The following is a 15,706-nucleotide window of genomic DNA, read 5'->3' as shown; positions in this document are numbered from 1 at the left end:
GATATGTTTGCCCGTATCTCTGGTCAACGATTTGCGCTGCCTAGTGCAGGACTATAAGCAACGATTCCCGGATGCCGACGGCGGAACCCAGGTACCGGTCACCCAGGCGCAGCCGTCTGCCTCGCGCCCTTCCGCTCTCCAGGCCCGGCCTCGGAACCAACCCCAGCCTCGTGCTCGGCCCCAGCCTCAGGTAGAGGACTCCTCTGAGGACGAGGAGGAGGAGGCAGACTTGGAGGAAGGTGAAGTGCAAGACGTCGACTCGGACCAGCGAGACGAAGAGGCCGATGCTGTGTCATCCCAGCATTCGTCAACCCCGGCATCCCCACAACCGCGCCAAACTGAAGCGACGGACGTTGGGGGTTTCCACAAGCTAGTGGACAGGGCGGCTAAGAGGTTTCACATGGCGGTGGAATCCACGGAAACAGAATGCTTCCTCCATGATTTCAAGGAGCACAGCCAGAAGTCGGCCAAGTCTATTCCAGTTATAGACTTTCTGTGGGAACAAGGCAAGAAGTTGATGCTTACGCCTGCCTCGGTGCCTGCGGTTGTTCCGTGCCTGGACAAAAAATATAAGGCCCCGCTTACCGCGCCAGCCTGCCTTACCGGCCACCCCAAACCGGATTCGGTGGTGACTCAGGCGGCCCAAAAACAATCCCGCAACCCATCCTCGCCACTGTCCGCACCCCCAGACAAGGAAGGCAGAAAATTGGACACCATAGGCAAACGGTTCTCTACCACGTCCGCCATGACCATCAAGGTGGCAAATTCCATCGCCCTGCTAGGGCGCTACAACCGCCAACTATGGGAAGACATTGCCCCCTACCTACAAGACCTGCCAGCCACGGTCCAGGACGAGGTGAAAGCTCTCCTAGCGGAAGGACAAAACTCGGCTGCAGAGATCATCGACTGCGCCATCGACGCAGCCATGACTGGATTCCGCCAGTTGGCTGGGGCTGCCGTGCTCCGCCGCCAAGGCTGGCTCAAAGCAACGTCCTTTCGACAAGAGGTCCAAGCTAAGGTGCTGGACATGCCATTCGATGGTCAGTTTCTTTTTGGGGAAAAGATCGACGAAGCACTCCAGGCCATTAAGAAGGATACCGACACGGCAAGGGCGCTGGGCTCCCTCTAGTCCCGGAACCAGTCCTTTCGGGGTGGCCGCTCCAGAGGCCAGTACTCCTACAGAGGTTCCTACCAAAATAGGTCGTCCTACTCCTACGGCAACAGGAACCAGCCCCAGCACAAACAACAGAACCGACAGTCGTCCTATGGGAGGTCATCCTTCAGAGGCAAATCCGCCAAGAAGGGCGCTGGCGGCCACCAGTGACCATTTACTCCAGCCAGTCCCACCACCGTCTCAATCCTTTCAAATTGGAGGAAAACTGACCCACTTCCTCCCCAATTGGCGAAAAATCACTACGGATCGGTGGGTACTACAGATAATTCAATTTGGACATTCCCTCGAAATTATCAACACCCCTCCCAACACACCTCCGCTGCAGCGTGCTCACAAACACCTGCACCTCCTTCTCAAGGAAGTCTCCGCCATGTTGGTAAAAGGAGCCATCGAGAGGGTCCCAGCGTCCCAGAAGGGGACGGGATTTTATTCCCACTTCTTCCTAGTCCAACAAAAGGGAGACAAGTGGAGACCAATCTTGGACCTCCGGGCGCTCAACGCCTTCCTTCGGAGTCAATCCTTCCGGATGGTAACGATCCAGGAGATCCTGGGAGCGCTGGAGAGGGGAGACTCCATGATCTCCCTGGACTTACAGGACGCCTACTACCATATCCCCATCCTCACAAGGCACAGGAGGTTCCTGCGGTTCGAGGTAGCAGGCAGGCATTATCAGTTCAAGGTCTTTACATTCGGCCTCAAATCCGCGCCACGTATCTTCACGAAGTGCTTGGCACCGGTGGCAGCCTTCCTGCGGCAAAGAGGCCACCAGGTATTCCCCTACCTGGACGACTGGCTGGTGAAGGCGCCTTCTCCGGGGGGCGCGACCGCTTCCTCCAACGCCTGCAGCGCACTTTTTCAACAGCTGGGTCTGACGATCAACCTCAAAAAATCCTGCACTACTCCATCAACGAGGATCACCTTCCTAGGGGCTACCTTAGACACGGACTGCGCAAAGGCCTTCCCCTCGGAGGACAGGACCAACAAAATACTGTCTCTGGCCGCGGCGGTGGCCAAGAAATCTCGCATCAAAGTCAGGACATTCACCTCCCTGCTAGGGATGATGTCCTCCTGCATTCTCCTCATACCGCACTGCAGGCTCCGCATGCGTCCCCTGCAGGAGGCTCTGGCGAGGCAATGGAAACAGAGTTCCGGCTCGTTCGAGGACATTATCAGGATCACACCGGCCATCACAAAGGCCCTTCTGTGGTGGAGAAGGCGGAAACACCTGACGGCCGGCTTGCTGTTCCTCCTGCCGCCGGCACCTCTGGTTATCACGACAGATGCCTCCCTGGAAGGCTGGGGCGCTGTTCTATTGGACCTTCGAGTCAGCGGCAAATGGGAGGCCCAAGAGAAACTACTACACATCAACCTCTTGGAACTGAGGGCTGTGTATCTAGCTCTGCAAGCATTCCTGCCACGTATCGGAACTTCCCCGGTGCTCGTCAAAACAGACAACACCACGACGATGCACTACCTGAACAAACAAGGGGGAACGCGATCTCTCTCTCTCTCACGAGAATCGCAGAAAATCTGGAACTGGTTGGTGGCACACGGACTCTCCCTCAATGCGGAGTACGTTCCCGGGAAGGACAATACAATCGCGGACGCCCTCAGCAGGCAGACCTCTCTCTCCCACGAATGGGAGCTCAACGGCGACACCGTGGCCCACATCTTCTCGCAATGGGGAGCCCCGAAGATCGATCTCTTCGCGACGGCGGGGAACGCAAAATGCCCAAGCTACGCAAGCTGGCATCCCCAACAGGGGTCGTTGGGAAATGCTTTTTCCATCGGCTGGTTCAGCGTGTTTGCGTACGCTTTTCCTCCGTTCCCGATGATACCGAGGCTCCTCCGGAAGATGAAGACGGAGCCGTGCACCTTGATCCTGATTGCTCCGTACTGGCCGAGACAACACTGGTTCTCGGACCTGCTTCGCCTCTCCATCAGGCCCCCGATTCACCTGCGACAACACCCGAACCTCTTAACGATGTCCGGAGGCCAGGTACACCACCCGAACCTCCGCTCGCTCAAATTATCGGCCTGGCTCCTGAGCACCGAGAATTCGGAGACCTAGAGATCCCGCAGGACTGCAGGGCCGTCCTAGCCAAAGCGAGGGCGGGCAGTACGAACAAGACCTACTCGCTGAAGTGGAAGAGGTTCTGCTTGTGGTGTTCGGAACAGGGCTTACATCCTCTACGGGTTACCTCCTCCACCTGGCTCAATCGGGGCTGGCTCACGCCTCCATTAAGGTTCATCTGGTTGCGATTTCTAGATTCACCAGGACCTCATCAGGGCCTTCACTATGGTCCAGTCGGCTGATAAAGCAATTTCTGAAGGGGCTCTACAGATCCTTTCCGAGGCCTCGGAAAGTCCCTCCAACCTGGCAGTTGAACTTGGTGCTCAACCAACTCATGAAACACCCATTCGAGCCCATCCACCGGGCCTCTCTCAAACGTCTCTCCTGGAAAACGGCACTCCTGCTCGCCCTGACGTCGGCCAGGAGGGTCAGCGAACTTCAGGCGCTGTCTATTCAGGAACCGTATCTCCAATTCAGACACGACCGAGTGGTGCTCAGGCCCAACCCTAAATTTATACCTAAAGTGCCTTCAGACATTCATCTGAACGAACCAATTGTCCTCAAGTCCTTTTTTGCGAACCCTTCCACAGCGGCAGAAAGGGCGCTGCATTCCTTGGACCTTAAAAGATGTCTCAAATTCTACTTGGACAGAACCAAAGATGTCAGAAAGTCTTCTCAACTGTTTGTAGCCTACAGCAACCCGCGAATGGGTTTGCCCCTAACAAAACAGAGCATCTCCCGCTGGATTTCATCAGCGATTGCGTTTTGCCATGATCAGGCCGGACGGCCTTTAACGGACCGAGTGGCTGCCCACTCCACCAGGGCGATGTCCGCGTCGGCGGCGCTCTTCGCTGGAGTGACGGTCCTAGACATTTGCCGAGCGGCGACCTGGAAGTCCCCGCACACCTTTTCCAGGCATTACTGCCTGGACATCGAACTGCAGAAGGATGCTGCAGTGGGACAAGCGGTGCTACGCCATCTATTCCAATAAGGTGAGCCTTACCTCGTCCCGCCATCCAGGTATGCACATTCTTCATGGTTTTTCTGCTATAGGCATGACTATATATTACCATGTTTCTCTCATGTTGTCTGTAATTTATGCAGATCTGCTGGATGTGAGAATGTGCTTTACCACTATGCATGTATAACTGCTGGCTACTCTGATTCAGGCATGTGAATCTATGAAAGACACCCAAATACTGGATAAGAAATGCGTTACTTACCTGTAACAGCAGTTATCCACTATTGGTGTCTTTCATAGATTCACATGCAACCCTCCCGCCTCCCCGGTAAGGACTCACGTGCCTCTATGTCTAGATTGCGACACCCTAGCTGGGTGCGTACGAAAATCTGAGGGACGGAGGCTCCTCCCGGGAAGGTTCTAGAGGGAGGTCGGAGCTGATTGGCTGACGATGAGAGTTCGGTCCTTTTTACATAAGGACGTGGAAAGGCCCCAAAGGGGAGGCCCTTCGGCCTATGTTCTCTATATATGTCCTTAGGACATTACTTTTTTATGTACCGGAGGCTCCCGTCTCGGCGACGGGGAATGATTCAGGCATGTGAATCTATGAAAGACACCAATACTGGATAACTGCTGTTACAGGTAAGTAACGCATTTCTTCACGCCTTGAAAATGTGAGGAACCTGAAACAACATACACCCAGATGATCTCAAATTGCGCCTTGGCCGATGGATCGTTAAGAGCTTATGAAGATAGCTTGGCCCGTTCCCATGGGCTACACGATGTGTGATGCATAGTGATTTAAACAAGATGCGTTCCTGCATGGGCAGCCAGTGGAGGGACCTAAGAGCCTGTTTCCCTGAAGCTCTTTTAGACCGATTAAGGACCAATGTGGCAGCCGAACTTTGTACGCGTTGCAATTGCTGCAATCCCTTCTTGCTCAGGCCAATGAGCAGGGAGTTTCCATAATCCAGGTGGGGGGTGACTAGTGCATGTATTAAGGATTTCCCGGTGTCAATGGGCAAATAGTCGAGTACTTTACGTATGGTCTTAAGGACTCCATAGCATTTTCCCACCAGCCTTCCAATGTGCTGTCCATAGAATAGGCTGGAGTCCAAAAGGACACCTAGGTTCTTTACCGTCTCTGAGGGGGAGGGTGTAAGCCCCAACTCAGATGGCCACCATGCTGAGGACCAGATTGTGGGAGCTCTTCCAATCACCAGTAGCTCAGTTTTATCGCCATTAAGGCGTAGACAGTTTTCATTCATCCACTCGGATAACTCCTTGAGGCAGGAGGAAAAGTTCATTGCTGCCTCATTCTGGCCTTAGGCTAGGGTAATCATCAATTGAGTGTCATCTGCGTACGCTACAATGTCCACTCCATACGGTGCCACAATTCTAGCCAGGGGTTCCATATATATATTAAATAGCGTCGGGCTCAGGCTTCAGCCCTGTGGAACGCCATGCCTTAACCATCTAGGGGAGGATATAAACGGGGGACAGTGAACTTAGAAGCTTCTATTTTCTAAAAAGGATCGTATCCATTCATAGGCCGGTCCTTCCACTCCCATTTCTGTGAGGCGGGACAGCAGCGTGGTGTGTGATACGGTGTCAAACACTGCACTCAGGTCCAATAATACCAATGCTGCCGTCTGACCCTCATCTACTAGTTGCAGAGGGAAGCGCTTATCCTTCATCTGCTTAGTATCCCTAGAGAGAAGGTGAGTTTCCTGCAACAGACACACGTCTCCCTCTGCATTCTCCAGGAGGGAGAGGATTTCCGAGCGCTTAACAGTGCTATTTAACCCCTGAACGTTCAGGCTCACAATCCTTAGGGCTCTACCCATAACCCCCATCAGGAAGGGAAAACCCATGCTGAACCTAATGCCAGCAAGGGAGCATTATCCGTGGGTGCGATTCTCGCCTGACTTCCTGGAGAACTAATGCGGAGCCCCAAAAACAACCCCCATTCCCTAACCAAACCCCGGAATCCAAACCCCAAACCAAAAAACCCACAAAAAGGAAAAAGATGCAACAGTCGTATGTCGTGACTACAGTCTGTTGTGTAGATCCCTTCGGAAGGGGGACATGGCACCCTCCTGAAATTCACTGTGGGTAACAAGGACCCCCTGATGAGGATAGATATCCTGGGACAGGGTAAACAATATGTGAGAAATAACAATCCCAGGCATACACTGAGGAAATACACAATAGATATAACAAACAAACTAGTTCAGTTAGAAAAATTATTATTTTTTAATTTGATAAAAAGGGATAAAAAGTAAGTGCATTAATCACAGTTGATAAAAAAATACAGATGTATTCACAAAACAGATTAAAAAGAGGTAAGATGGCATCCGGTCGACGCGTTTCGACATATACAATATGTCTTCATCAGGACTTTAACCATCAAAAAATTCTGTAAAACATAATCATGACATAGTATTACTATTATTGGATTCCTATCGTGACATATTTTACAACTGAACTAGTTAACAATTTGTTGCCACATTCTATTGGTAACAGTATAATCTGCATTCCAAATTCCTGATGTACCGCTATAATTGAACAACTAGACAACTAAACAACCTATGCATGGACGTTGGTCTCAGAAACAACACAAAACTACATTCGTGTATATGGTTTAGATATTTAGAAACAAAACATGATATAAATTGTGTTCTCAGAAAACAGCAAAACACATGATAACAGGGCAGCAAATTTTAGTTCCACTCAGGACAAGTGACCAAGCTGATATGGATATAAGCTATCCTTTTTTTTAAAGGTATTCATATCAAAGATAAACAATTAATTATTGCTGATAATCATGGATACATTCTTAGCACCATATTTGTGTAAGTGTTGTTACAGAGGGAACACTACCTCTTTAAGTTAACTAAATACAATTCACAAGCAACATATTCACAGTAATATGAGCATATATCTGTTCCTAGACTGTGAGGAGGACTCAATCAGTCGTACTTTTTAGAAAAAAATAAAGGTAAAGGAAAAGATGAAAAGGAAAAAAGAAGGAAAGGTAATCGTGTGTAACTACGTTTATGGGTAGTTGAGTAGTGGCTTATTAATTTACTAGGTGTTATTAGATTATTAAACCTAAAATAAAAGGAAAGGGTATATCCTATTTCTAGAAAGAAGCCTAATGTACATTCACAAAGTTCTCTTACCTAATACTCGTATAAGTAGGCAGCATACGTTTCTATTAGGGCTATGATATAAAAAACGGGATCTTAGGACCTACGAGTAAATGGAGTAATTACATTAGTACACATCTAGTTGCTATTATTGGTGTAATACACGCAGAGACTATTACTATAACGTTCTTACCATGAAAGTGGACTTTGTATATTCAAAGTGAGGGTTCCAAACAAATGGTTGAACAGCACCATAAGACTTTAGCAATGTAATATTAAAATCCTATCAAAGAAAAAGGAAATGCATATTATGGGGCAGAAACGAGTAATCTGTAGCTTATATTGGAGTGCCCGTATAGTCCGCTTACCTATAAGGTTAAATAGGCGCTGCTTATTGACAAGACCTTCCTTACTTCTGACGAGTAAAATGGGAGGCCGAGGGCGTTAGTATAGGGCCGTTGGAAGCGTGATGGCTCCTAATAAAGAAAGTGTATACCCCTATTAATGTTTGTGTTCTAATAACAAGATGCTCAAAAGAAAGACGAATAAATAATATGAGGTAGAAGTATACCTTTATAGGGGTGAATTGTACGCGGTACCAGCGTGCAAAACCTCGTTAATCAGAAGCTTAGGATTGAAAGCATGATGATTTCGAGCCAACTTGATATAGCCTTGCTCGTCAGACGTTAAGAAGAAAAATCGACGATTTAGAGCCGACTTGCTGTCGAGTCCGGCTTAGATTCAAACGCATGTAATCTTTCCTACGCGCATGCGATTCCTGTTAAATAAAGGGGGACAGTTTTAGCATAAGGGACGGCAAAAAATTAAGATACTAAAGCTAATCTAACTGGATACCGCGTACTCTTACCGTGAGCGCTAAGGTTGAAAAGCTGCATCCGGGTGTCTGCCAAAGGGTCAGGTTGCGAGAAAGAACGACTCCGATTGGAGGTCTCGGGCGTTCTTTTATACGGACAATTCCTAATGGATAAAGTAGCCCCATGTGTGTTTCTTAAAGGGCAATACTAATTCTCGGCATAATAGGAGTTTAAATGTAGCTAATCCTAAAAACAACCCCCATTCCCTAACCAAACCCCGGAATCCAAACCCCAAACCAAAAAACCCACAAAAAGGAAAAAGATGCAACAGTCGTATGTCGTGACTACAGTCTGTTGTGTAGATCCCTTCGGAAGGGGGACATGGCACCCTCCTGAAATTCTACATGTTCCTGATACAGGACACACCACCTCACAAGGACAATAACAATAGAACAAAGTTAACCTCAAAAAGTGCTGCCCGCCTCTGGCGCCACATATGAACCCCACCATTGCCAGTCTTAGGGACCTCAGTAGATCCCAGAGGTGTTGGTTACTAACGCCACTGAGGTGACTGCTGCTTCCCTTTCCAACAAGCTTGCGGACATGTCAGGTTTCGCTGGTGGTGGGGGCTTCCCCACACATTGCCATTCATTGGAGCGCCTACGCCGTCTAGCAGGTGTTCTGGTGCTCTCGGGCCCAGGGTCCGGCCGCTCTAGCCCCAAAAGCTCGAAGGCGGCATCCAGGGAGCAGATCTGATGTAGCCTGCCATTATGCTTGAAGATAAGCCTAAACGGGTGGCCCCATGAATAGGGGATGCTCTGCTCGGGTAGGTGATTAGTGATGGGTTTGAACTCCCTACGCTTAACGAGAGTGGAGGCCGCCAAGTCCTGAAAAAGCGCAGGCTGGTGGCCCCGAAAATTGCACGGGGTTGAGGTCGCAGGACTTCTGGAGGATCCGCTCTTTGATCTGGAAATAATGGACACACACCAGTATATCTGGTGGTGGTGCCCGAGCACCACGCGGCAATGCAACCCGGTGTACACGATCCATTTGGATTTCCAGTTCCTCCCCCTCGCCAAGAATCATCCGGAACAGCTCATCCACGTATTCACAGAGGTTATCTCCCTCTCCCTTTCACAGAACTGGCCGGATTCTAATATTGTTCTGCCAGGATCGGTTCTCCAGATCCTCAGCGTGAGCCTGCAGAACGAGGTATTGCTCCGTGAGGCGGAGGACATCCTGTTGAAGCTGGTGGACTTCCTCTGCAGTGCCAAGATCATGATCCTCCATCTTCGCCACCCGCTCACCAATGGCATCGACATCCCGCCGCATCTCGCGCAAGTCAGAGGAGAACTGAGAGCGGAGCTCTAAGATGTCTTCATTTATGTCAGAAAATAAGTCAATCATAAACGCTTTGGTCGCCGGAAGATCGTTGTCGCCAGGTTGCGTTGACTTGGCCTTCGGCTGAGCGGCCGCTTGGCCTGATGCTTTCTGAAGCATGTCCTTCAGGGGTTTGTCCCTTCTATTCCTGGAGGACAACATTGCACCGCAGGCAAAGTCTGTCGCGCAGAAGCACTGGAAGGGGGTATAGGGAAGATCTGCTCCCCAGGACAATATCGTAGCCCGCTCACTCCGGAGTGCACACCTAAGGACCAACTGAAGTCTCTCGCGCCGCGGGCCCTATGCCTGTCCGTATGAAGGAGAAGCCCAGAGTGCAGTTGTTGTGATCCAGCGCAGAGAGGGGGCCCCAACCGAGGGCTCAAACACGTCAAACACTCTTGAAGAACCGGGGGGTAAGCAACCCGCTCCACTCCAACCCTCATGCTCTGCCAGACACAGGCTTTCAAAGTCCTCCTGGAGCCGCAACCCCCAATGCGGGTAAGTCTCAGAGAAGCCCCAATGGTCCTCTCCCCAACAGCAGGCGAGAACAGAAAAAACCGAAAGGAGACACCGCCCGCCGACACGCGAGCCGAAGTAGGTCCCCTTCTCCTCACCGAGTCTCCGAGCAGCAGGCTCCGCACTGCACTCTCGAGGCAGGCCCCAGGGAACCAATATGGCGGCTCCCCGGGCACCAGCTCCACCCTCACGCTACCACCGCTTCGTCACCTTAGGCGCTGCACCGGTCACTGAGGCGCTGTTGCACGTGTGGTCCCTGAGGCCTAACACGGCCCACTAGACAGGGGGGTAGTCGCCACAATCCCGCCTCGTTGGACCCAGCGGTCCTCTGCTCCGTTGGGGCCGGACCGCCTAAGGAGAGCAGTAAACCACACGGCAGCCCGCAAATAGTCACACCATCAGCACCGGGCCTCACCCCAGCCTCCAAGCCCGTGCCAGATCAACACCGGGGGGGCAACCACCCGCTCTAAGATATCGGGAGTCTCCTTCAGCGCAAACAATGGCAGGGTTCAAACGTGGCCCAGTAATGCAGAATGTTGGGGGTGGGGCGCCGCCCACCGACGCGCGGGCCGAGCTAGGGCCCCCCCACCATTTGCCGCAGCACACCTGATTAGGGCTCATCTGCAGAACCCCCACATCAACTCCGCAAGCCACCACACCGTCAGTCACATGGCGGGGCATCAGACACACTACACTCCTGCGCTGGCAACGAGGTCCCCCGCTCCTCCACCCACGGGGCCTCCCTCCGTCCGCCAATTCGCGGACCGACCTCCTGGTCCCGAGCTAGCCGTCCGTCACTCCTCACCTCGGCAGAGGGCGTCACCGGGGCCCAAGCAAAGGCTTTCCTCTGCTCTGCGGTGCGGGAGCTCACACCCGCCCTGCAGGGGTCTCGACCGCAGCCGCCGCACCCCGCAGATTGCTAGGCCTCTCCTCTGACTAGGTCAGGCACTGTTCAGGTGGGCAGGCCGCAGCACAGCGATAGGGCAGCCACGCTGCGGGCCTCAGCTACGTTCCTCCGCCACCGCTTCTCCTCCCCACACGCCTCCGGGCAAGCAGGCTCCTCACAGCACCACCGACAAGGCAGCGGCCATGCCAGGCAAGCGGAGACCCACGCGGCAAGAGGCAGTCCCCATAGCTCTACTCCACCAGGCCCGTCGGGCCTCAGCAACGCCGGGGCCGAGTCGTCCGGCACAGCTAACCGGCACACCGCAGTGGAAAAAGAGACAGACCGCTGGCCTCAGGACTGCATACAGAGGCGGAAAATCCCCATGGGCGGCTTGGATGGGCACCAGGTAGGACGATATACAAGGCAAATCTTCAGGGGGGCGTGGCTTGAGCGCCGAGGGTGATGGCGGCGTGAGCCTAGAGCTCCGTGCCTCTTCCCCTCACTAATCCTGCTAAACGCGGCGGAGAGCCCGCGTGTGCCCCGGCGCCGCACGAGGACACAGTGGTGACCGGCGGGGCACAGTCTGAGCAGCTGGCGGGACTGCCTCAAGGAGCACGGCCGCCGATCATAGCGGCCACCGGGACGGAGAAAGGAGAACGGCGCACAAGATGGCGGCCGCGGCGGAGCCCTGGAAGACCGAGGGCTACCCGGCTGATCACACTGCCGGGACGCTCTGAGAGAGCGCGACCGCCGACTTCGAAGCATCCGGTGGTGGACCCCCCCAGAGCGCGAGATACTCTCTGACCCCCCGGCTGCGGTGCGCGGCGGCCACGGGCGCTGGGAAAAGAGGCTGCCCGGGTGCGCCCTCACGGGCGTTGCTGGCAGACTGCTTCAGATGCCGGGAGGAGGAATGGCGAGACGTAACCCAGAGCCGGGCCCCAGCTGTGCACGGAGGTGAGCGAGGCAGACCTGAGCGGCGGGCCAAGGAGGAGGAGACACTGTGCTATACGTCCCAAGGGCCCCCCCCCCCCCGGCGCCGGTGGTGTCCCTCCGCAGAGGCCTGCGCTGATTGTGGGGACAGAGTGGAGTGGCCCATTGAGCCACGGAGGGACCTCGGCGGTACCAAGCTCCCTGAGGCGCGGCGGAGCAGAAGCAGTTGCCCAGGCGGACAAGGACAGGTTGTTGCAGGTCCCAGGGGGCGCGCATCGAGGGGGACTGACCGGAGGCCCTGATCTCCCCCCCCCTTTGCCGCGGCAGACGCTGCAACAGAAGAGCAGTACCTGCGCAACAGGACTCCGTTGTACCTTGGAGCTGAACTCGCTGCAGAGGCCCAGGGGGGGCGCCAGCCATTGGACGGACGTAAGCGACAAGGCCGGCCGCAATGGGGAAGCCGAGGACCAAGGCGGAGGGGGCGGCGTCGTCCGATGTGGCGGAGGGTGACCCCATTGAGCAGACGGACCTGCAGCGATTGCAGGATCGCATTTTGGACGCCATAACGGCCACACGTGACGCGTTCCACAATGATATAGCGCAGGTGGCGTCGGGGCTGGGCCTGCTCCGGGCGGACCACGATAAACTGAAGGACAGGGTCAAGGACACTGAGACTGCGATTAAAGACCTGGCGCCCGCACACAAAGTGCTGGAGGGCAAACTGACGGAGGCCCTGGACCGCATACGCACCCTGGAAAGGCGTGCGGAGGACGCAGAAAATAGGAGCCGGCGCAGTAATGTGCGGATCGTGGGCGTGCCGGAGACGGAGGGGACGAGGGACATGGTGGCCTATATGGATGAATGGCTGAAAACGGTAGTGGCACCGGAAGGACTTTCGCCGTTCTTCACACTGGAGCGTGCCCACAGGGTCCCTTCTGGGCCTCCCAAGCCCGGGCTCCCGCCCAGACCGATCATAGCCAAGTTGCTTCACCACAAGGACAGAGATTTGCTCCTGCAAAAAGCCCGGGAGGATGGCATCAGTTCTTTAGGCAGCTCCGATCTTTGATTACGACGTTCATCTGGGGAGCGGGGCGGTGCAGGGTGGCGCTGGCAACGCTTTCCCGCCGAAGGATGAAGGGGGACTGGCGGTGCCGGACTTTGAGCTTTATTATTTAGCGGCCCAACTGCAGGTCTTCACGCAGGAGGTGGCACGAGTATTCCGGGGCCCGGAAGACGAAAGGTTGCGGGGGACGCCCAGGCATGTCTTGGCGTATAATACCCTTCAACAGCGGATAGATAATCGGGACTTGTCGTTGGAACAACGCACGTACCGTCAGTGCTGGAATCGAGCAAAGAAGAGGGCGGGAACTAGGCGCCCATATGCACCGGAGATCCCTCTGGGCATGCTGACAGCGTTACCGCATGGCGGCGACTGGTCGCATCTACAGAGGTGGGAGGAGGCGGGGGTGCAGGTGATTGGGGACCTTTATGAAAATGGCACGCTACTCCCGTTCCAAGAACTACTGGAGCGCTTCGACATCCAGAGAGGGGGATTTTTACTTCATGCGGCAGTAACCAGGGCAGTGCAGGCCCACTGGGGCACGGGGCTAGAGGAACCCGAGACGGCAGCTGCATGCCAATATACCATGATGTCGGCGGGTACAATCAAGGCAGTGACGTGCCTCTACAGTAGAATGGTGAGAGAGAATCTCCCTCCTCTTACATCGCTGAAAGCTAAATGGGAGGTGGACCTGGGTAAAGACATACCTGACACGACGTGCGCGCAGCTTGTCCGTAGGGCTCGCAACAGCACGAGAAATGCTAGATTTCAACTTATCCACTACTATGTACTGCATAGGGCGTACATGACCCCGGGGAGGATCAGGAGGTATTTCGGCGCGATAACGGCGACCTGTCCCCGGTGCCCGGAAGAGGGGGTCGAATTAGTGCATATGCTGTGGGCGTGCCCGGCCCTTCGGGACTATTGGCAGGCCATAGGCGACGTGTTGAACGAAGTAACTGAAAGGTCCATCGCCTTTGGACCAGCGGAGTGTCTCTTACACTGGTTCCCTCATACCCCCAAAAACAAACTCACGAGCAAGTTTATTGACATGGGGTTGATGGTGGCTAAAAGGGAGATCACTAGGAACTGGAAAGCGAGGGTGGGTCCGACTCCCCGGAGGTGGCGGCAGGAATTTCTGAAATGGGCGACGGCTGACAGCACACACAGGTACCAGCTTGCGAGCAGGACCCCTAGCCAGAGTGCGACTGACACAGCGACCTCATGGGAAGTGATGGCACAAGCACTTAGAGATAGCGAGGCAGACGAGGTGGAGGAGGCCCCCGAGGCAGGAAGGGTAGAAGGAGCAAGCTGATGCCCTAGGGGCGGCAGGTATACAGGGGAGACGAAGTAAGCACTTTAGTAACGGAGGAATGATCGTTGCAAGGGCCATAGACTGGTGGTGGGGGGTGGGGCGGGACAGGGGGGGGTTTCAGGGTTTAGCGCAGGGGATGGGAGTTGGGGTTCAGCGCGTTGTTTAGCCGAGGTATAAAAGTAGTCATGCACACAATCCGGAAACCAGCTACTCCTTTATCTTTAATGTCAGGCGTGGGAGAGCCGTGAAATTATCGCCGCCCAACCCCCGGGTTGTGGGCACGAAGGCTGTGTATGAGACAACAAATCATATTATGTAACTGCTCAAACTTATGGTGCTGAATATCTGTGCATTGGCCTGTTTTGGTATGACTACAATAAAAATTATTTAAAAAAATAAAAAAAAGGCAAATCTTCAGGCGGCGCTGGAGGGACAGGAAAACACGTCCTACTCCGCCGCCATCTTGGCCACGCCCCCTGGAGTCATGAAGCCCCTTTCAGAGTCATGAAGCCCCTTTCAAAGTCTTTTTCAAGCCCTGGCGAAGCTGCATGAGGGATGCCAGTGTGTTACTGTACAGCTTTGTGTCGCCAGCTTATTAAGTGTTGACCTGCACCCAATATGAGCAGTATAGGTACAAGTGCATGAATGTGTGGTTTCTCAGGAGTGACTCAGCACGGCTTAGGACAGGTATGCTGAATCTGACTGTGCTATGTGCTGCTGAAAAGAAAGCAAGGGACTATCTAGGAAAAGGTAATCTAAGGTGGATGTGTTCTTTTTTTGCCTGAGGTGTAAGCCCCTGGGCACAAGAATCCCAGGCACACTGGTAATCCCTGGAGCGGTATCTGATGAATATTGTGCCGCGTTAGCTGGAACACTCGGCTGACACATTGCATGACAATTGTCACCGATTTAGTGAGTGTATTTTCTGGCTTAGCCCTAGGATGGAGGAGTGGGAGCATGTCCCCAGCATTAACAGGCCCTATCAAACCATATGCTCTTGTTGCATACAGCCCCAGTCAGAGCAGAGCTACCCAAATTCTAGCCCATAATATTGTACATGTATAATAGTGACCTTCATGTCGATTCGTAGATAATTGGGTCTTATTGGTATATTAAGGTGAAAGTGCAAAGACGAGATGCATGACATTAGACTTGGCTGCATCTGTTTCAGGTCATGGATGGTGGAAAATGGATATACACTAAAGCCAACTCTTTTCTCTGTGTTTTCCTTTCTCTCTTTTGCAGGTTCGGGCTCTGTGGTCTCACTGCGTCTTGCTTTGCAGCGCTCGGCCCTGTCCTCAGACAAAACCTATCACTCCAAGAGCTGGACCTGAGCTTGAATCAACTGGAAGACTTGGGAGTGAGAGAACTATGTGAAAATTTAACACACCCGTGCTGCAGCATACAGACCTTGAGGTAGGAGCAGCCATGGTAAATAGGGAC

General features: G+C 53.5%; 1 protein-coding gene across 1 annotated transcript in view; it reads left to right on the top strand.

Annotated features, from left to right (window-relative positions):
* The window catches only part of LOC147740871 (NACHT, LRR and PYD domains-containing protein 3-like), a 237,581-nt gene that overhangs the window by 70,563 nt on the left and 151,312 nt on the right, over window positions 1-15,706 (top strand). The window contains exon 5 of the mRNA XM_086952174.1: window positions 15,509-15,679. Within this exon, the coding sequence (XP_086808300.1) occupies window positions 15,509-15,679 (171 nt within the window). The remainder of the gene's footprint in view (window positions 1-15,508; window positions 15,680-15,706) is intronic.

Source organism: Lissotriton vulgaris, chromosome 1_1 (assembly GCF_964263255.1).
Source record: "Lissotriton vulgaris chromosome 1_1, aLisVul1.2, whole genome shotgun sequence".
Lineage (NCBI taxonomy): Eukaryota > Metazoa > Chordata > Amphibia > Caudata > Salamandridae > Lissotriton > Lissotriton vulgaris.
Note: the sequence above shows the minus strand (reverse complement) of the source record. Positions and strands in the feature narration are given on the sequence as shown.